Genomic DNA, 23434 nt, shown 5'->3' with positions numbered 1-23434 from the left:
CCAGAGTTCGCTGAACCCCGTGGTTTCGAAACCGGGCGCATAAACTGAAGCACCTCGACGCGACGCCACTTTTTCCATTAACTTCTTTGTACCGTTTACGTAAATTACGCAACGAAAGTTATTTTATACTACGAGCTTGGCTTTTTCTATCTACATATATACATATATACATACCATATATATATATACATACATATATATATACATACATATATATACATACATATATATACATATATAATCTGCGAGGACCAACACGTAACAGAGTATTATATAAATCGTCTCGCCTTGATATCCGTCTAGAATCCGCGGCGCAAAAGTTAGGTTCGATGAAAGTATGAGCTGCTCGTCGGTGCGTTCTCGAAGATGAGGAGCGTCGCACGCAGCGCAACAGTTTCCCGTACGGTTGGTGCACGGACGAGGATACAGAGGGACTGAACATAGTGCGTCGTTTCATCGAGAGCATCAACGTCGAAGAATGTAATTCGCTGGGAGTCGCGGGGAATAGAGAACCGAGGAAGCGTGCGCCTTCCGCCTCGAAGTTTCCGGCCGCGCGCGCGGCGGCTGCTGCGACGCCTCGCGTCGGATAAAAACGCGGAGCCGCGGAGGGAGGAAAAGCAAAATGCCAGGGGGAACGTCGACGCGAGAAAGCAGCGAAGCGATCCGCATGGAACCTCTCGGCAGAACATCCAGTTCCCGCAGTCCCGGGCAAAACGGAACCGCCAACACCACCGAGGTGCCGGCGAACTCAGGTGAGCTCTTCAAGTCCACTTGTATCTCTGAGAAAACGCGCGCCGACCGTCGAAATAAGATTCTCCAACAACCCCCCGTCGAGGTGTCCGACGGTCTAATTGGATGATTGAATCATCTAACTAGCGTGGTTGAATGATCGTCAGCCGGTTAGGTTCACTCACGACCTTGCCGGTCCTCTTCTGCCATCTACCAGATCCACCGATCAAACCTGGGAACGTATGAAAAGTTTCTGTTTTTCTTACTTCTTCAACATCGTTCAGAAAATTTCTGGAGAATTATCATTATTCGCACGGAGAATTAATTTTTGTGATTAACATTAGAAACACTGGACCAGTCACGGTGACTGGTTTGAGAGAAATTTTATAAGAGAGTACTATAAATTTCGCATAGTCGGAGTAAATGCACTTTTAGGCGCATTTAGTGCCCGGTAGCTAGTTGACGCGATCGATTCAATTTGCATTTTCTTTTACATTTTTAAGAACTTTTCGAACCCGTTGCCACGTGATACGTTTAATTAGGATTTACATTTTTCGTTCGGCAATTTTAGAGAATTGTATGTCAGATGATTAGATTTTTAATCTTGGTTGTCTAAAGCGTTCGATATCGTTTCCTAAACAGTTAAAATATTTCTTGGATGATTCCGGCAACTTTTCCAGATCGAGTTTTGATGAAGCATGTATTGTCTCTCTGTGTGAAGATACGTAGTTTAATGATGAATGTAGACCAAGTGGGTCATTTTTCTTCCGAGCTCCTAAAATCTCCGCCTTAATTGCAGCTACGTGCCTAAAGGTAAAAATTAGGAGTCATAAACTACCCCTCTCACCATTTTACGCACTAACCCTCGGCTCGTCCCTTTCTCCAAACCTTTTCACTCTCGCTTTTTCTTCCACCACTTAGCCTCGCTTATTTCCTTGTACCTTCTAAATCACTTTCACGTCATCACGCGTAAACTTCGAGTAATCGTGTGCTCATTGCGTTCAATTCTCCTACAGAAAGAGCATCATCGCCGTTAGGTTCTCACATTCGTTCTGTTTCAGTCAATTCGAAACTTAAATATACTTTTATTAAGTGCAATACGTTAATTTCACAGAATTGAGTCAGAAAATATTTTGAGCCGAGTAAATTCATCTAATTCTTTATGTGACACTGTCATTGTGCACAAAAGATAAATTAAAACCGAATAAAAATGCTTCAACTATGAAATATTCGGTTGAAAAATTATTGTAAATAGATGAAAAGGGAATAATAAAAACAAGCATGAAGTTTTTTAGTTTAAATTAGACCTAATTGTCGCACGCAATACTAACAAATAATATTTTTTCAAAAAATCTCGAATGAATTATCCATTAAAAAAGATGAATCCTGAAATCGTCACTCGATCTGAACACATTGTAGCGTCCTAATAATTTTTTTTTCACCACCGTATTATAGTAATTACGGTCAAAGTCCCATCACGTGCCACCACACTTTTACAAATCACCCTCGCACCGTTAGTTTGCATAAGCGTGACAGTTTATGGCGGTCGTTTTCCACTATCGACCATGTCGCGAGTTTTTGTGCCGCTCAACTGCTATTATCAATGGTTTTCCAGATAACAGTCGCGTCATGTTGATGATAGCTCGGTATACACCCTTTGTACGTAACGTCTTCAGTATGATAATGACATATTAGAAATTCTTCCTACCGCGAGTATCTATTTTAATTTGCAACTTCCTGCACAGCGCTGTATTCTCGATTTTTATCAGACACGACCGTAATTATCTTAATTACCGTGGCGAGAAGATTAATTCATTACTTGAATCAAGCCTGCACTCTGAATTAGCAAGTTTCATAGTTTATTCTTGTTTTGTTACAAGATATTTGCCTCTTTTTACTCGTAATATCTTCACGTAACACTCTTGCTGTTTTATATGTTGTAACATTTATTACGTAATGAAACTGGAGAACGACAACGCATAAAACGAGTTCCATATTTTTTACTCGACGTTGCGCAAAGAGTTATAGTTCTCTATTTTAATAGGTTAAAGAAAGTCTTTTCTATACTGTAATAATTTTAAAAAATTTCAATTTACATAGAGTTAACACAATTCGTGCTACCCCTATTCTGTTGTATATCTAAACACAGTATATAATAATTGTCAGCTTATTTTCGGCTTTGTTGATCACTTATTTCTTATTTATTTGCTGCATCTATATTTGTCTATTTTCTTCCCTTCTGTCACATAAAATTGTCTAGCATAAACTAGTCCCTTTTCGTTATTCTCAGGGCGACGTTCAAGCAACGTCACCCAACATTCCGAGGTGAGGATCATAAAACGTACATGCATCCCCCCAATGCTTAAAAGTTTGATTATTTTGCGGCGCACGTAGGCTCACGTGTAAACCCACCGGGAAAAATATGGTCTCCTCCTTCAGCGACGGACATGACGCTCATGAATACTAGAAAAATTTATATTGCAAACCAAATAAACTTTCTAAGACGAAAATAAGCCTAACTTGACCCGGAGAGGTCACAAGTTCAAAAGTTCAGACATTTATAAGCGCCCCTGTTCTATCGATATTGATTACACTTCAAATTGGACTGTGTAAAAGTAGCACGGGGATTTTTAGAATCCTAGAAACATTTTCATGTTTGACAACAACCGTCAAATGTTCTAGTGAAAAATAGAAAATATTTCTGAAAAGTATTTTCACGTTTTCCATATTCCATATTTTCATATCTCGGAAATATTACAGTTAATCATAACTAGTATTTTATCGTGTTACTGCCGATGCAACCATTTGATATAGAATAACTTCCGTTCCCGGTAATTACAGTGTTAGAACGATAATTAAGAAGACAAGGTGACCCAAGACGTAAATAGACATAATAAGACTGGAGATCGCATAATACTGTATGCATTCGGAGACAAAAACGAGGTCGTAAATTCGCAGCTGTGTGGAGACAAAGGACAACGAACCGCTCATTTGTATGTTTTTTAATTGAGATGGGAAATACAAGGAGAAACTGCATTCTTTTAAGGTGATCTGAAATACTAGTTGGACAAATGGTCAAAGTAGGCTAGTAGGCCAAGAAAATGTACCCCATTGTTAGGCGACTGACTTTCTGCAGGCGATCCTGTGTTTCTTTTGTGTTACGAAAACCAGCCCACAACGAAAACATTAAGTCTCATCAAAATACTTACACGGAAACTTTCTTGCTTACTTTTGTAACTCCTCGTAATACCCTGTGTAACGTAAAACACTTTTCGTCGAGAAATTCCATCTTTTTTTTATCAGCGAAGTTACTTTCCTCAAACATAATCGATACACCTGTATCTGCTTAGAGCAACAATTATTGTTAAATACTTTGATTATTACTATATCGTTGAGTTCTCAGTACCGATTACTCGATAGTACACTTTATCTTAATCCTTTCAATGTAAGAAACACTTGAGCGAGAGAAACGCGCGACAACGCGTTGTCTGACATCGACACACCTTTTCTACTTACTCATATCAAGGGGAAACCCCTAACTCAGACATGCAGACAATTATAGAATTTTTAGCATACGTATATCAGTGTCTATTCTTTTTGCAACAATTCGTGTTTGTTGTCCAAATTCGATTCCAAAAAGTCAAAATTTATCCTTGAACAATTCAACTATTTTCCGATTTTATTTGACAACTTGCGAATTATAAGAGACAGATAAAACATTTCACTAAAAATGTTACTTCTTTTCATTATACAGGGTGTCCCAAGAAATGTATACACAGTTTGAACGATTGTAACTTCAGTTTTTATTCACATATAATTAATATTTAATTTGCAAGAGAATTTACATTAAACAATGTATACATTTTTTGGGACACCCTGTATGTGTCAGGTGGTGATAGATTTTTTTATCGGGCTTAACAAAATTTAACAATACAAAAAGTAACAAAGTGAAAAAGTAAAATAGCCAAAAATTCAGGGACTAAGTTTAGCCCCTCGGAGTGCATTTTGACATCAAATAAAAATTGCATAATTGTCGGAGATATTAATTTTTAAAAATCCCCCATCTAAGTAGAACAACTGTGTCAGCTGTGCGGTAGAAATTACAATTTCATTGACCTCTTAATTCTTATTTCGTCGAGGACTTTTTGCTCCAGTTAGAACCTTCGAGTTCACGTGCTGCGGTCGATTAGGGTTATTTTTGCAACCTGGATCGGGACAGAATTGACTCGCGTTTCATTCGTTTCACGCCCGTCGTATCGAATTGTAGCACACCCAAGGGTGCGCACCATAAAATAGCAGGCAAAAAGGGTCACCAGAATTTTCGATTAGGGTTATAAAACAGATGCACGTCTCTGGTATCTACTTGCATAGAACAGTCCTCGTGTTTATGTATAATACCTGAGCAGCAGCGATACTAAATATCTGGTACCATAAACGTAATTGATCGCTCACAATAAATATTAATCGCGCCGCAAAAACAATAACGGCTTGATTCATGGCGCGATTAGTTTGCCCGTTATCCGTCCCTACTTACAGTTAGCAGCTTACCTATCTCCCATAACTCATCTCGAGACTGCACATCTTTCCTCCAAAATCAAAATTTTCTGGGTCAATTACTAGAAATTAGAAATATTTCTTTTAATAATTCTGATAAGATATTTTTACCGAAACATAGATGTTTCTATTTAATTTTTATAACAATTCTACATTGTACCAATACAATAAATATTGACACGACGCATCTGAACACATTTTTCATAAATATTTTTAACAAACAGGAAAACTTTATTCAAAGCCTCGTAATGCATAAAACGGTGGCCAATTTCTACCGCGCTCGAAAACATTATTTAAACAATTTCAGTGAATAGAGCGTACTTCTCGGTGGAATCTGAATGAATTCGTGCAGGCAGAAGAATTGTTAGGAAGCGGGAAATTGTTTAAAGCATTCCAGTAAATAAAGTAGCAAGATCGCGAAGGAATCTTCGATAGGTCGAAAGGTTCCTTCGCAGACAACAGACAAATCACGAAACGGAAATGGACCGTGCATCTGTTCTTCGACTGGCATTGTCAGAATCGAACAAAAAGTCATTGTTCGTCGAGGATGTTGAACTCCCCGAATGGTCCATCGGTTTCGAGCACACTCGTGTCTAGCATGGACTGAAACCTCCTTAAAGGTTCTCGGCGCGACGTCATAATCACTAATCCGAACTCTCAGCGTTCGACGCCTTGGTCGCGCACGTGTTGAATCTGTTCCAATTCTTCCAGCTAACTGCAGATTCTTCCACTAAACTTCCAACATTTAACGCACACATCGAACATCATACACGACCAATTCACGACCCCAGAATTTCCCAGAAAATCAAAATAATTTAACACGTTGAACGCCACGTCAGCCACATATGGCATTTTTACGTTGATATGTTCATTGCACTGAACTCAATTAGGATCTGTAACATGCAAGAAAGTTGGAGGATCACTCAGTATCGTACATTTAATTTTTTGCAATTTTTATTTCATCAAATAACTTACTTTGATTTTATGGAATTTTTCGAGTTTCTAGTTTGGCGTTCAAAGTGTTAATTGATGAAACTTTTGATTAGTCCTCTGACCCTGTTAGATTCTACGAATCTGAACAAAATCCGTTTTAAATATTAATTTCAAAATGAATTCTTAGGGGCTGAGAAAAGCTTATCTCATCCACATATGACCGACATAGAACAAATTTTTATGTCAATTTCTCACAAAATTAATTTGTTCGTTGTTTGTGCACTGACTCCGCGCAAAGACAAAAGTAGAGTGTCGTTGTATCGTGACGTCACGGCCACCTGTAGTACGCTACTTTTGAGGAACATGCGTGCCTAGTCAGCGAACATAGTAGGTCTCTAGTTAAATGGGGAAGCAGGGTCGTAAATCTCAATTAGTGATCGATTTTCAGGGAATGCATATTCTGTTTGCGTCTTACCCATCGGTCGTCGATCGCTAGAGGCAATCGATGGGCAAGGTGTGAGCGGAATGTCCTTCTACCCTATATGCGAGGGGGAAATTAAACGGCAGAAGGGTGTATAGTGGTCTACAAAAGTGTTCGTACGCGGGACTCGTTGCAATCGATTCGTTTTGTGAACGACCATCGGTTCTATTGCTCATCCTATCCCACTTTGTGTGCTAAATTAGAATTCGCATCGACCGCGTCCTTTTCTATAAACAATTTTCACCATCTCTATGCTAGCGGTACTTTCATGAATAATTTATTTCGTTAAATAATTCAGTGGTAGTTTTCATCTTTTCTGAAAGATGTCAAGATTTTTGGGAAGTATCAAAAATTATCATTTTTCTTAACAGCTAGGAAATAAAGGAAAGTGTATTTTTAATGTATTTTTATGCGATCAGAAAAATTACTATAGAGTTAGGCGGTGTCCCTTATATCTCACAAAATTATCTGATCACCTCAAACCTCATAAAAGTTGTGATCCCCGTCCGAAATTATACAATACATAGCATTCGGTTTATAAATGACGTTACACGTGATTTTCCACAAATTAATTTCACGAAAAGTTAATTTAATTCGTTACAATTATGTTTACATGAATCTCGAATTTCGTTCGGTGGAATACCATTTCGTTGATTCCTGGTTTAATTGCATCTCCACGGTGCCTGTATTTTGCGAAGCAATATTAGCCATATAAATTTTGCAACGAATGACGGTTTTAAGCTCTCAGCATTCCAATTTGTTTTTGGAGACAATATCCGCTGAGCCGCGCGATTGTAACACGGATTCCTGTATCGACGAGCACAGGCTAAAAAACAAAAAGGAGGGTCAATAATTCAGATAACATCTAGAGGCTTAACCCTTCAATTTCTGATCCACGAAATCAATTATTTTGATGTCAGTGATATTTCGTGGTTGCTGGACGGGCAGTCAGAGTGTCGATGTGTTAACTGTTAATTGTTGAAGTGTTGAGTGATGAGCATGTTAAAGAAGTGGAGGAGAAGAGTCAATTCGGATAAAATCTAGAGGCTTAACCCTTCAATTTCTGTCGAATGAAATTAATTATTTTGATCTCAGTGATATTTCGTGGTTGCTGTACGGGCAGTCACAGTGTCGATGTGTTAACTGTTGAAGTGTTGAGCGTTGAACGTGTTAAAGAAGTGGAAAAGAAGAGTCAGTTTAGATAAAATCTAGAGGCTTAACCCTTCAATTTCTGTCGAATGAAATTAATTATTTTGATCTCAGTGATATTTCGTGGTTGCTGTACGGGCAGTCACAGTGTCGATGTGTTAACTGTTGAAGTGTTGAGCGTTGAACGAGTGAAAGAAGTGGAGAAGAATAGTCAATTCGGCTAAAACCTAGAAGCTTAACCCTTCAATTTGTGATCCATGAAATTAATTATTTTGATCTTATAGAATTTTCTTGGTTGCTGTATTGGCTGTCAGAGCGTGAACACGTTCTCTACAATAAAAGAACAAATAAAAAGAGTGGATCGACACAACACCTGTGCGTTTAACCCTTCAGCCCTTAACCCTGTACGTTTCTCGTACAGAATAAATTACTTTGGTGCTGCAGAATTTTTGTGGTAGCTGTATGGGCGGTGGAAGTGTCGACGTGTTGAGGAAAGATTGATGAAACATGTTTAAAAAAAAAAAAAAAGAACAAAAAGGAAAAGAACAGTGGATTGGGGTAACGTGTGGCTGGTTATCGGGGCAGAGAGTTTTCTTACCAACCCCGAAATCGAAGCGGGGGTGGCAAGTCGGTGTAGGTTGTTGGGTCCTCGGGGTGGATCACGGATGGCGCCACTGTGAAGACACAGAGACAGAGAGACGGAGAGAGCGCGCTAGTGAGAGGACGAGAGAGAAAGCGAGAAAGAGAGAGAGAGAAAGGGCCACTTCCGCTGGAAGGCGAGGCGAAACGAAGTACGGTGCGGCGAGGGCTGTAAAACCACCCCCGTAGACCGACAGGCTACCAACGGGGTTTGGAAAGTCGCCATTTCTGCCTAACTACTCCGCAGTCGCTATATCCACGCTTGAATGCCAATGAAATGTCAAGGCACGTCGTGGCTTATAGACTTGCCGGCGTTGTCGAGCTGTTCGGTGTCCTCGTAAGCTCGTGCGTCGTCACGTTGTCGCGGGTCCTCGCGGTCTCGTTGCTCGCGCTCCTATTCGGGCTCCTGTCTGCGCTCGTGACCGTGCTGGTGACCGTGCCCGTGTCTGTTCTTGTGCCTGTGCTGGTGCCAGTGCCCGTGCCCGTGTTCCTGATCCCGCTCCAGCACCAACCCCAGCTCCAGCTTCAGCTCCAGCTCCAGGCCCTGATCGGAGGTACCGCAGTCTACGTGGCGAAACAACGGTCAACGATCATCTCGATCCCGGCGATCACCTTCTGAACAACGCTACCGAACGAGCGTAACCGGGTCAAGGAAAAGGAGGCTGACGGACCACCAGCAGCACCACCACCGGCAGCAACCACACCACCCCCCTTTACGATCACCCGCGAATATCTCTCCGTAACGTCGCCCGGCCGACGATTCTCTGACCTTGGCACACTAGCCCGACGATCGACAGTCCGTCGTCGACGACAGCGAACCGCCAGCCAGCCACGAGAACGAGAACAAGACCGCCCAAATTCTGGCGGAACAGAGAGAGCCCCTGATCAAAATCTTTTATGCTACGAACGACGGTCAGGTAAAAGAAATCGTTCGTCGGAGACCACCGCCGAATCGTTTCGCGATGAGCGAGCAGGATGTGGATGACGTTGCCTTTCTGACAGGTGAGGCTTCGCCGGCCATCCAACTCCCCCTTGGACACCTTTTTGGCTACCTGTGCTACTTGTGTCTCTTACTCGAATCTTCCCTCCACTAATGGATTTCCTTTTAATTTTTTTTTTCCTAGTCTTTTCCCGAGGTTGACAGGGTTTTCTTTTTCCCCTGGGTGTTGTTTTCCCTCTTTTTTCCCTGACCCCCACGTGATTCTTTTCCATCGCTTGGACTCGGTCGACTAGGTGGCCCACTTACGACTTTCCGGGCTGCGAATCGACTATACGAGGAGCACGTGCGTGCGATCAATAAGAGAGAAGCTTCTGATCTTTCAAATTCAACCACGCTAACCCGCCTGTTCCCGTTTCGTGTGTGCGTGATATTATTGTTGACGCGGTGACCTACTAGGAATTGTGTCGTCGGTGGGGGCACACTCGGCAAAAAAAAAAATAAAGAATAAGAAAAATCATGCACAAGACGCGTTCGTGTGTTGTTGTTCGCGAGACGAATGGAACAACGAAACGCGCCCCCCGCGGCGCGTGTGTGACACCGTGTCGTTTGTTTTCGAACCGACGGATTTTCGAAACGGATCTCCATCTTTGCTCGAATTGGACACCTCGATGGCTGACTCGAGCTTGTTTTGTTTCACTGTAGAGGTATCATGCTTGAAACGCGGTCGGGCTAACCCCCATATGCTACTCGACCTGTAAACTCACCCATTTTCTGCTTCTTCGTAGTACTAGGAAACGTTCGATTATGTTTGCGTTTGTGTGAGATGTATTTCTTTCAGTCGTTTCGATTATGAATGCATCAGAATTGGATTTATGCGTACCGCTGAAATTGGTGCAACATTATTCCAGGACCTTTTTTCTGGACCCTTAATGGGACAGTTGCACAAAGCAATTTAATTATTGCCAGGTGTTTATTTGGACTTTTTGCGATTTAGTACAGGCACGAATAAGCAAATTGATTGAAAATTTTCTGGCAGGAAGCATCCTCGCAGGCTTAGCGAGAAGGAGATCCGAAATAGGTCATTTTGACCTGTTTGATGATTCCAGCGCTGCTAAATATTGACGAAGAACCTCAGAACTCGTTGCTTTTGCAAGGAAATTCTAAAAATATAAATTTAGTTACTTAGATACCAAATCGCGCAAATATCTTACTACTACTTTAGCAGTAACAAAAGCGTTATCTTATTATTTTTCGCAATAGATCCAGTTTTGTTGTTAAAACAGCCTAAAATCTGAAATTCATATTTTTGGAAAGCGATCCCTGTAAAATTGTCGACACGACAAAGACGCCTCCAACATTATGGAATAAATCTATTTATTTAAGATCTCGAGGAAATCTTGTTGCTTTTCGGGTACTACGGCGTGAGTGGCGAATATTTTTCGCGTTTAAGAAATTCGCGAGGCGAGGCGAGGCGTTTGCCCGCGTTTCTTTAAATTCGTAACTAGACATTGTTTCCTGTTCCACATTGGATAAAAGTGTAAAAAGAGTCGCGAACGTTTCCCAGGAACTGCATTAACGTTACCGTGGCCTGCCACCGGCCAGTCGCAAAATCTGTGTCAAGTGTGTGTAGCCGAGATCATGAAACTCGACGCGTTCCTTGTGTGTCGGTGGACACGAAACTCGCTGTTGTACACACTCTTGTTTTCTATCTAAAATAATTTTAGGATTTTTCTGTTTTTTTCATTTTTTTTTTTGGAATGTTTCGACGTTCGCTGACCCAACGAAAACAGGAGTGCGTGGTTTCCTTTTATCGCTGATATATTCGTTGGTCGCATTAAACAACATTTTTACGCCTGATGCACGTCGGCCATTCTTCAGGTGACCCTTTGTTCCAGGAGATAGCAACACGGGATTGCACAAACGTAGCATTTATGAGCACAATGGGGTCGTGTGTTCGCAGAAAAGGGCCCTTTGCATAGCTACCGTCGTTTTTGCGATACTTTTCGCCATATCATTCATCATTGCCTTCGCGGGACCACAAAATGGTATTGTCGACTTTACCCATTTATTAATGATAATTAATTATATATATATATAGTAATCACAACTTCACTGTTCAACTCCTTGCCGTATGATTTATTTCGTAGCTACAATATTCACAGTGTTCCTTTCACGTTACTAGCTTCGATGAAACTCAAAATTTATGTAATTGATATGATGCTTATCAGCATAATGTTTGAAGACGTTAGAATTAACTTCAATTAACAGAGTAGAGTGTCTACAGCATCATATACCTCTTTTTAAACAGATGATAATATAACTTCGTTTCGAGCAAATATAAAAATATTACTATCAGTTCAATATTATTAAAATGCATCGTAAGCTATCTTTAATATGATAAATTAAGGTTCAACGTAGTGCATATATTTTTTGATAGCTAAACTTCTGTAATAGAAAAGTGGAATTTCATTTGAATTTACAAGAACCGATGCACATATTTTTGCTTATTAAAAAATGCTTTTTGAGCCGGTCAGTCTAATTCTATGACGGGTGTCCCGTAAACGTCGTTTCCCTTTTTATTGTTGTTTTAATGAGTCCTCGTGTTTAATTATTGCAGACTGCCCTTGCGCTGGAAAAAAGCCAGCTACCCTGGAAATCGAGGACGATGAAAAAAGCAGTGAGCCTCTTGCAACTAATGGAGAGGTACAGTCATTTATGTTTGTTTTGTTGGCTGTATCATCATAATCCTAAAGTAGAGCAAAACCTGTATGCGCATACCCGGGCGCACATAGTCGCGACATAATGCGGGGATAATTGAAATCATGCGTCGCCGTAAAAATCTGAAATTGTCCTGGCATAGGTAATTCGATGCAGCTTGCCCGACTGTAGTATACACTTAATTAGTATCGTACAAAAACAGGAAAAAAAATGTTACATCTTCGTTATTTTCATTTGTGTTGGGTAGCATGACAATAATCATTAGGTAGAACAATGTAAATTCTATTCGACTTCAATTCGCGACACGTTTAATAATAACAAGAATATAAATATGATTATGAGTATGAATATTCATATGTTTTGCTAATATTTCAGTATACTATTTCATAATAATGGAATGTTTAATATTCATATTCTTTCTCGTACAGAAATTTAATAATGGTAGTATTCTTGAACGCAAACGTGAAATTTTTACGCAGGATTAAATTTTGTAAATGATACCTAATTCGTTCGAGCCAGCAATATTTATGATTGCCATTGTGCTCGGACGGGGACGAATGAATATTCACGGAATCAGACGTCTGGGAAGTATATAGAACGGGCGACAGCGATTCGAATATAAGCACACATAGCATGTACACATGCACGATACTTGTTGTATTCAAGCTTGAAAGTCTTCATCTAAAGCTGAACATGACTGTGAAACATCTTGGCGGGAAATCAATTGCGAGACACGACCATAATTCAAAGCGCAAATCTGACTGCCGGCTAGTTATAGTTTATTCTTGGATGCATGGGAAGTAGTGCATTGTGGGGATGAAATGCACGGGACATGCACTTCTATAGCCGCACCCGGGTAGATGTTGATGTAAATTTTCTAGGTCTGTAATCTTGTAACTGAAAGGTATTCAAAGCTTGCGTTTCCGTACGGAGGGAGAGCGAATCATTGTGCTACTGACAATACTAATTCCATTTCGTTCATAAATAAAACGAAGGATATAGAAATAAATTCGCAAACATTTTCACTTCTTTTCTAGAAGTTTTCTAGTTCTTTTATTTCAAGAAATAAAGGTTTTAGATTTCGAGGGATGAACTGCGAAAATTATGCTGATGATTCGAGTCGTCAAGGTTTATGCTTCCATTGAGGTTTACATTTAGGGGTGTCTCAAAGTTCTATGTTTTAATTGATGGAATTGTTTCAGGTTTTCCCCTGGAATAACGTGAGGCTACCAAAGTTTGCCCATCCCACTAGGTACAACATTACCATCCATCCAAACCTTACCACACTAGAAGTAAAAGGTACGCATACATGTTCGTAGAATTATTTTTTTAATATTCCACAAACGCATCTTCTCCATACCAGAAATAATTGAAAATAACGCACATTTTCCCTGTACCGGAAATGAATTTTTTCAATACACTTTCCTACACAAGAAGAAGTTGAATAATAATTTCAACTTAATCTTAAAGGAATTTCAAGTTGAAAATCATTTTTATTATTATTGCTGATCAATACTGAAAATATGTAATGTACGATAAAGCTGATACATTCGTTTCTATTTGCAGGACAGGTCACGATCGAATTCTATGTCGATAAAGAGACCAACTATATCGTCTTCCATAGTAAAAATTTGACAATAAATGAAAAGGTAAACAATTCCTACGACGCAACACTTTCTACAAATCACTCTATTCGATGTTTCGTCTGTTCGCTTCAATAGCTCAGTTCCGTGATGAACGTAAATATTTCCAATCGATTTCCAGATGGTTCAAGATCGTAAAGGCCATAGATTAAAAATCGCGAAGCTTCTGGAGTATCCGAAACATCAGCAGCTGTATCTGGAGCTGGAGGAGAGTAAATTTCGGAAAAGGGGAAACTACTCGGTGCACTTAAGGTTCACGTCGAAGCTGACCAGTGAACTCGAAGGGTTCTACCTTAGCAGCTACGTCACCCCGGAAGGAGAAAAGAGGTCGGTCTAGAACCCTAATCTCGAACAATCTTTCGTTTAACACTAGGTTTACTAGGTCAAAATCCCGGGTTCTAATATTTTTAATTTACATTTATTAACCCTTAGCACTCGAATTGCGACTGTAAGGCGCCACTAAAAATTCCTGTATCATTATTCAAAATATTGTTTACAGTATTAAATTTATTTGTATTGAATAAATTACTAAACATTTCAGTACTGTAAGAGTAAATTGCACCATTTTCGTATGTATAGCATGTATATAGAAGGGAAATATTCTAGGTCGGAAAAAATATTTCGTTTTGTAGTTAAAATGGCTTCGAGTGCAAAGGGTTAAGATTCTAAAGATTCCACGAGGAATTATTCACTAGATTCGTTTCTTTTGGTATATTTTATTATCAAAAATAGCTAAAAATTTGGGCAGCACATTCTTATTACATTTTATTTTGGTTTTCGATCACAGGTACTTGGCCACGACGCATTTTGAGCCGACGTACGCGCGCTCGGCGTTTCCATGCTTTGATGAGCCGCAGTTCAAGGCCAAATTTAAAGTATCGATATTCAGGGATAGATTCCATATTGCGCTCTGCAATATGCCCGTGATGAACACCGAAGACGCGGGATTTTACATGGGAACGGGACTTGTGAGTACGAAATCCACATGTAACGCAGAATATCCGTGTCACCGCGCGCGATCTAAATTTCTTTCTACAAGCATCGCGTATGTATCGAACTTTGTAACAGCTGTTATCTCTCTCTCTCTAGAAGATACGATAAAAAGCGAAACGCGATCGGTGGTAAATTGACTGATAAACGTGGGACGTTATTGCTCAAACTAGACACACCTGTCATCCCTCGTTCTTTGGTTTAAAACATCTTGTCACAATCGGTCTCGAAAGTATTGAAACATTATTAACATCTAATATTCACGGCCCTTATCTGACATATCAAACACAAAATTTTAATATATCTTCAATTTTAATACAGAGAAAATACTAAACACTATACATCATACACTATAGACCATACACCATACACTAGATATATACTATAATAAAGTATAATTTTTTAATTGTAAACATGAAAGAGTTCCGACTTCCTCTCTACGGTTAAATAATAAAAAAGAACAAATGTCACATCAACAAATTAAACTTGTAAGATTGAAGCTGCATTGCTGAGAAATGTTCGTCATCAAATTAATTTATTGAGACTGAGATTAGATTAATACGAGATTATAGTGTAAGGTGAAAACACTTTTGTCAAGTAGTTCATAATCGTTATTACTGACGCTGATCGCTTCTATGAACGTAATTAAACGAAGCAGAATGTTGAACCGATTGCATTTTCGTATTAATGCGAATGTATTTCTGACGAGATCGATGTTCTCAGCTGCGCGATGACTTCCAAGAATCCGTCGACATGTCTACATACTTGGTGGCATTCGTGGTGTGCGACTTCAAACGAGTCTCGGAGCTGACGAAGAGAAACGTTTCCGTAAGCGTCTACGCAGCGGAGGCGATGCTTCCACAAGCGCAATATGCTGTAAATACTGCTGCTCGTACAATTGATTACTTTGAATCTTTTTTCGGAGTGTATTACCCGTTACCTAAGCAAGGTACGTACTAGACCTATTACAGACCTTCGATCCCTCGACGCGAACAACGAACACTCCGCGAGAACAATTTTACGCGAGTTGCAAAATGGTTCTCTTAATCCGGTGTTTCCAGAAAATTATCAATTTTTGCGACAGCATTCTTTTTACGTGCTTGCACGCTCCGCGAATAAACAATCGAATCGAAGAATTATAAATCTCTCGCGTTGGCTCTCAAAATATTTTTAGTGACAGTGGGTGTGTTCTGTCTCGTAGCAATTGATGCATTGACATTAAGGTACATTTGTAACAGTATGAGAACGTCTAAAAACATCGATCCTCTATTGACCCTTTGAACTCGTGTCGTCGGTAATCTTAGATCCGTAAAACAAATGCTCCTTTTGAAGAGATTGTAGTTCTACGTCCAACAATTTTGAAACACAGTAGAAGCTCGATTATCAGAACGACTGTCTGAGAAGTATCATTACACTGTAGTTTGTTTTGTAAGCTCGCCATGAGAACAAGACGTACATGCCAAGTAAAATTGTATCTTTGAACAGTTTGAGATCCTTTGAGTAATAGTACCATACATCGGGCCGGGGCAACTTGCGGCTCGCGAGCCACAGACCACGCCTCTCCTTGCTTCTGGGTACCCCCACCAAACTCCTGTGGAGTGTAGATGTACACGCGTACATGAAATAGTTGATAGTGGGGGAACCTGTTCACTGGTAGTGGGAGTTGTGAAGCGACAGCGGGGAAGAAGTTGCCCGGGCTTGGTGTACATTTAAAAGTGGACTGCGGATTTTATGCATTAAAATGGGACTGTAAAATTTCAGACAGTAAAAGGATTACACGAATTTAACGCTAAAACTACCGAATGATTTTTCATTCCGCAATTATTAACCCTTTGCACTCGAGTGGTGACTCTGATGCACCACTAGAAATTATTGTGGCATTATTTCAAAGAAATTACAAAAAATAGATTGCTAAACATTTAATTATTATATGTGGTAATCGGATTAGTTTCGTATGAATAAAAGGAAAATATTCCAAGACGGAAGAAAAATTTAGTTTTAGAATGAAAATAGCGCCGAGTGCAAAGGGTTAAAATTATAGAAGCGTTTTCGTGAGAAATTTTGAAGCACGTGTTGCAGTAGCAATTGCATGAAAAATTGTAGTGCTAAGAATATATATTGTTTCCAATTCACGGAAATAATTAATGAAAAAAGAATTAAATGTATGAGTCTTCCATTTCTTTTCTTGGAATCGATGCAGAACATTTTTATCTTGCATAAAGATTCGCAATCTATCGACAAGCAAATGAGTCGTTTGAAAATGGTTCAAGTCAAAACAGTTGATCGTTGGACAATGAAGCGTTAAGCAAAGATTCTATGAAACACGACAATTATTTTATTGAACGACCAATTCGTGAAATGTGGTGTTGAACCGAGCAAATATTGACTTACACCACTTTCGCATTGAACGGCCCATTTGTGATTGTAAGAGCGACCAGTTGATCGATGAAAGAGATTTTTGATAAGATCGCGTTTTAGGAGAACACAATTCTGATGTTTCCCGCAGATTTGATAGCGATTCCCGATTTCGCCGCCGGCGCAATGGAGAATTGGGGCCTAATCACGTACCGAGAGACATCCATACTATACGACCCGCAGGAAACTTCTACGGGGGCCCACGAATGGGTCGCCGTGGTGGTGGCCCACGAGCTGGCCCACCAATGGTTCGGTAATCTCGTCACCATGAAATGGTGGAACGATCTGTGGCTGAACGAAGGGGCGGCCAGCTTCTTCGAATACAAAGGAGTAAATCATATCTCACCGAAATGGAGCATGATGGATCAATTTATTTTGTATAAGACTCAACCGGCCCTCGATCTCGATGCCTTATCCAGCAGTCACCCCATAAGCGTGCCGGTGAAAGATCCGAACGAGATCGAAGCTATCTTCGACGACATCAGCTACAGCAAAGGAGCTTCCATACTTAATATGCTAGAAGGCTTCCTCTGCGAGGACGTTCTGAAGAGCGGATTGAACGATTATCTGAGGACCCACGCGTATGGGAGCGCAGACACGAAGGATCTCTGGGCGGCTTTCACCAGGAACGCGAATCACTCCTTTGACGTGAAAGTACGTGCAAAAATCTAGACAGTTTAGTCACTATACTTTGTGCACTTCTGCGTTCTTAATATTTTCAACGGCACTGCAATCCACAGAGTTTAATTTTCATTTCTGAGCCACGATTACCACTGAAAATAAGATTACACTTAGAATTTTCCTACGAAATTAATTCGAACACGATTATTTACAGAAACGAATAATAGTTTTCTCCTACTTTCATTAGAAGAGATTTTCCTTTTAGATTTTTAGGAAATAAGCAAATTCGCAGTGCAGACAATCCTAGTATGTGTTTTAACCCTTTGCACTCGAGTGGTGACTCTGAAGCACCACTAGAAATTGTTGTGGCATTATTTCAAAAAAATTACAAAATATTCGTTACATTACAAAATTTTGTGTTTAATAGATTACTAAACCTATAAATATTATATGTAGAAATCGGATCAGTTTCGTACGAATAAAATGAAAATGTTCCAAGACGGAAGAAAAATTTAGTTTCAGAATGAAAATAGCGCCGAGAGTGCAAAGGGTTAATCATTAATAGACATTATGAAGAGAATACTTTTCTTTTCAAGATATTTGCTCGAAGATGAACGATGGAAATGATTGTGTTCGCAGGCTATCATGGACACATGGACCCAACAAATGGGTTTTCCACTGATCACGATCACACGTGACGGGAACACGATCACGGCAAGCCAGAAACGATTTCTGCTTTCACCGAGAGAAAACGATACCGAATTGTTGCAACCAAAATCGCCATTTGACTACAAGTGGTACGTCCCGTTGAGCTACTACACAGACAAAGAACCGCGCAAGCTTCACAACGTGTGGATGAATTTAACCGATGGTAACATATACAGGACAATTATAACGAACATTTTTATCTGCTACTATTTAGAGCCATCAATGTTTGCTGTACCTCCGGCAGAATTATTAGCCAATAATTTCTTTCGGTTCTCGATTAATGGTTGTTCAGTCATTCGTTGAACTTTGCTTCGAATGATATTTATTAGTCGTTGTATCGGGTTCTTCTGAAAGGTCTATCTCATTTCAAATGTTAATATCGTTATTTTCTTCGTCAATTATAATACACTATTTTTAATAGTGTCTCGCCATTTTTTAATAGCATATTTTATCAATATTTTTTGAAGAAAATCATTAATACATCTTCAAGAAACTTCGTGGCACGTGTTAAGTACTCTGTGCATTATTATTATGAACTCTGCAGTGACTCTTCAATGAACAATGCAGTATATGCATTAAATTCGTGGACCTGCATTTCTTCACAAGCATTCAGTGCTGATATTTCTTTTGTACGTGTGTTCACGGTTTTAATTGTATGTTAAATGTGTAAAACCTTGCACACAAGAGGGGATAGATCTTTCCCGTAAACCGAATACATTAACCAACGAATGAGAAGATAAATAATTGCAGCAAGATTTCCATGGACGAATGAATTTATTGTCTGATAATTTCTCACGTTCCGAAGATTGCATTTCACACAAGGTGAATATCATTGATATTCCAGTAACATTCGAGATACCCGAGGACGTCCAGTACATAAAATGCAACGTGAATCAAAGCGGATTCTACCGCGTCAGTTATCCAGATGAAATGTGGAGGACCATCATTGATACTCTCATGAACGATCATACACAGTTCAGTCCAGCCGATCGCGCGAATCTGATCGACGACGCGTTCACATTATGCGAGGCTGGCGAGTTGAATGCCACCATACCGCTCGAATTGTCGCTTTATCTTCTAAACGAGAGGGATTACGTACCATGGGCCACCGCGCTCGGGTATTTGCACTCTTGGAAAGGTAGACTGAGCGAAAGTCCAGGATACAAGAGATACATTACGTTCCTGAAGCAATTGTTAACTCCGGTCACGAAGTATGTCGGTTGGGTTGACGAGGGATCGCATTTGAAAAAGTGAGTATTATGATGATGTAAAATATTCGTTTGTCACATACACTTTTCTTGATAATGAATTTTTAGTCAATTATCGGTGGCTTCGTAAGCAAAATGATCCTGAGATTAAAGAATGATTATATGATCCTAATAAAAATTATTTTAGTAACGCGACTAGGCAAATTTTCTCCAAAAAATAAAGTATCTCCCAGTAATGATTAGAAGAAACACAAAAGAGTAAGATTACTACGAGGTTTATGTTTAATCTATTAAGAAAAGAAAGAAATTTTTATTTTACTCCAGTTTGTTGCAATCGAGCTAAAAAATCTAGCAATTAGTAATGTTTTCGTAATTGTACTTGCTCTGATCGAAGAAATATAAAACCTTCCCTGATAATATTTGTATAAGTCGTTGCAAAAAGTACGTATTTTATCTAATCTTACCTAGATTCTATTTGAGAATGTGACTGTACAAGTATTCTATGTAATAAAATAGAAATTGACCCCGGCTGGTCTGATCAAAACCGTCCCTTTCTACTGCAGCGAATGCTGACTGACGCGGTTACATATTCTTTGTACTTTGCGCAGATTACTGAGAATTGCAGTGCTACAGTCAGCTGTAACTCTGAAGTTGGACGATGTTGTAAAGCCTGCGAAATCTCTCTTCAAGAATTGGATGTCGAAGGGTGAACGAATTGCTCCAAATATTCGAGACGTTGTATACGTAGCAGGTAAGCTGTGACGATCGGCACGAGTCGTCTGACGTGAGTGTCTGAAATGATTTTATTTTTTCTAAAAACATGCACAAATATCTGAGAAAAGTATCTTTTTAAAAATAAGTGCTACGACTTAGGGAAAATCAAGAAATTAAAAATGACAGGTTCCAGAATCCTTAATTCGCAATTATCGAAATTGTGAAGATGCACGAACGAGAAATTATTTCTTTGGGTATATATATTGTCAAAGAAAAGACTAAAATTTCGAATAGATATATTTTCGTTATTTCATAGGCATATTTAGTGCCCCGTAAACCTAGTGTTAAACGGAATCTGTGTTTATCGTCCTATCGAGCAGATATAATTTTCATTTATATTTCTATAAATTTATAATAAAAGTTTTCGAAGTTGACCAGTCCATTGCTACGGACAGAAATTTAAAAAGTACGTGTGCTTGCAGGGATCAAATTCGGTGAGGAGGAGGAATGGAACTATTGTTGGCAGACTTATCAAAATACTCAAGTACCTAGTGAGAAAAGAATAATGTTGCAAGCGTTGGGTGCAACGACAGATTCCTGGTTGTTGCAACGGTACCTTCTGCGCTCGTTGGATCGAGACATTGTCAGGTCCCAGGATGTGGAAACTGTCATAGCCTCGGTTGCCAGCAATCCCGAGGGCCAGTTTCTCGCGTGGCGACACATCAAAGCGCATTGGCCGCAGATACATGCTTTGTTCGGCAACGGATCGCTGACGATGGGCGGACTGATCTCCGTTGTCATCTCCGATTTCTTCACGGAGTACGATTACTACGAAGTACGCGAAAAACATGTTACAAAAGTTCTTTTTCCTCGTTTAATTATTTCAGATTGCCTCGGAAACCTCGGTTCCACTTTCTTCAATCATTTGAATTGATTAACACTTGGATATTATTTTCAGTATGGGCGACTGATGTAACATTTTGTTTTGGCAATTTAGGTGTCAGAATTCTTCAAGAACATGGACGTTGGCAGCGGGCAGCGGGCTCTGGAGCAAAGCCTAGAGAAAATCAAGTTCAACATCCACTGGGTGAAGGAGCACGCGGAGGTCGTTGACAGATGGCTCATAGACTATATAAACTACGCGAGTTAACCCCTTGCTCACAGGGAATGGGAGAAAAATGACGCGGAACTATCATTCAGTCATTCCGTGACGATACTTACGTTTTTCGTGGTCCTCGTCGACGCGCGATAACGCGCGCACGATCCACGACGATCCGAAACGAAAAAGTAAGATCTCTGTCGTCCGTACACACGAGGTAATTGAAGAGAAAAAAAAAATCATTTATTTACCACTTAGATATAATTCGCAGATCAAAAGAAAAAAAAAATATATATGACCCATTTCCGTCATGCGCGTCGAACGGTTACTTTCAGCGGACGATCTCCTCGGACCGACTCCTACGATGAACGGAGGAGCAGTTCGAGATTTAAAACGAAACCACCCCCATGCCCCATAAAAAAAAACACATAACAAAAACGACAAAAAAATATATATTTGCCCTGAAACCGAAAAGGGAGAGAGCGAGAGAGAGAGAGAGAGAGAGAGAGAGAGAGAAAAATTTTGCCGCGCGAAATCTCCGCTGCTGGAAAGAATCATTCGACGCATCGAAACAAAGCCGAATTGTTTATATGTAACACATTATACACCGATTTATACGCACTTTCGAAAGTATTTATTTATTATGCACGCAGTGCGTGCAGATTGGATTACTATGTATAAAGAATGAAATTCTAGAGAGAAGAGAGACAACGTTGTTCCTAGGATAGTCGCTAACCCACCATTTTTCCGAACAAAAGAAAAACGACGAAACTAAAAAAAAAACAGAGAAAAAGAAGAAGAGAAAGAGAAAGATAAAGAGAGGGGCTACCGACAAACGCCTGATAACGTTGATACTTTAGTCTCCTAAATATAAACTATACTTTATATTACAAGGAGTGACAGTAGTCGTCTCCACGTGATACTCAACCCCCATTTCTGATCCATCCAGTACACTAATCGAACAGAGTGAAGTGAGCTTGCCGAGAATTCGACGGAACGATGCTACTTAAACACAATTTCGCAATCCAGTGATAAGCGGCGCAAACACAGGAGTAGAATTGAACGAAGTGTGTCTACGTATTACAAATCATTTCTCTTGGCCTATAGTGCGCACGAAATTTCGAACGATCCCTCGATCGCAAACTTATGTTACACGTCTATTTACACGTCGAACGTTGCCAAAGATCGAGATCGACCGGACTGCGGATTTTACGAGTTTTTCCCCGAAAAAAAGCACATCGGACACCTTAATTTTTCGCTAAAATGATTGGAAAGAAATGTTTACTTAGCTCTGATTTCTTGCAATGGATCCCAGACCATTTTCATCTCGAGATCCACAGTCCGGAGATGACTATTACGATCGTGAACCAAATCCTTGCGTGAAGACTCGATTAATTCGCAAAATTGCAGAGCACAATGTCAGGGCCGTACAGCGTCGGTCGCTCTACTCAAATTTTCGCTACTTTTGGTAAAAATCGAAAAAGTAATTTATAGTACAAATGGTACTTATTGTCTTAAATAGGGGGTCAATCGTTTCCCAAAAGTTTTATCGTAAAGATTAATCATTCACAGGGATAAAAATACAAACTTGTCCAGTACCAACTACTTAGCAGATTGTAGGGTCTACGTAATCGATAATGTTAGCGAACAAATATTTAAACGGCGAATTGAGAAAATCCAAGGGACTTTAATCATAGGAAAGAATTTTTAAAAAAAGTTCAATAAGCCGGTCAATACTATAAGACGAGCATGTGAAAAATGTGTTGCGCGATTTACAAAGTAAATTGCAGAAATCGGGGCACGTATACCTAATAGTGTATAAACAATGTACGTAGAATGACAAAATGATTAACTTAACTGACATATAAGAGGGCAGCTACGAGAAACAATTTT

General features: G+C 39.8%; 1 protein-coding gene across 6 annotated transcripts; it reads left to right on the top strand.

The window, feature by feature from the left end:
• Positions 1 to 259: 259 nt before the first annotated feature.
• Positions 260 to 22015, top strand: LOC143362546 (endoplasmic reticulum aminopeptidase 1). 6 transcript variants are annotated; one of them, XM_076802804.1, is made up of 15 exons: positions 1666 to 1789; positions 8789 to 9487; positions 11321 to 11470; positions 12043 to 12128; positions 13346 to 13442; positions 13710 to 13792; positions 13908 to 14113; positions 14574 to 14754; positions 15500 to 15725; positions 17283 to 17845; positions 18452 to 18683; positions 19365 to 19770; positions 20337 to 20479; positions 20925 to 21277; positions 21440 to 22015. In XM_076802804.1, the coding sequence occupies exons 2-15, from the start codon at positions 9448 to 9450 to the stop codon at positions 21590 to 21592; spliced, it is 2919 nt and encodes a 972-aa protein (XP_076658919.1). In that variant the 5' UTR covers positions 1666 to 1789; positions 8789 to 9447; the 3' UTR covers positions 21593 to 22015. The 6 variants fall into 6 exon arrangements, with proteins under 6 accessions (XP_076658916.1, XP_076658917.1, XP_076658921.1 ...); XM_076802801.1 differs by lacking the exons at positions 1666 to 1789; positions 8789 to 9487 and adding an exon at positions 260 to 752; XM_076802802.1 differs by lacking the exons at positions 1666 to 1789; positions 8789 to 9487 and adding an exon at positions 261 to 752 and having other exon boundaries at positions 11324 to 11470.
• Positions 22016 to 23434: the final 1419 nt, after the last annotated feature.

The sequence above is a fragment of the Halictus rubicundus genome, chromosome 17 (assembly GCF_050948215.1).
Source record: "Halictus rubicundus isolate RS-2024b chromosome 17, iyHalRubi1_principal, whole genome shotgun sequence".
Classification (NCBI taxonomy): Eukaryota; Metazoa; Arthropoda; class Insecta; order Hymenoptera; family Halictidae; genus Halictus; species Halictus rubicundus.
This window is presented reverse-complemented; position numbering and strand designations above follow the sequence as displayed.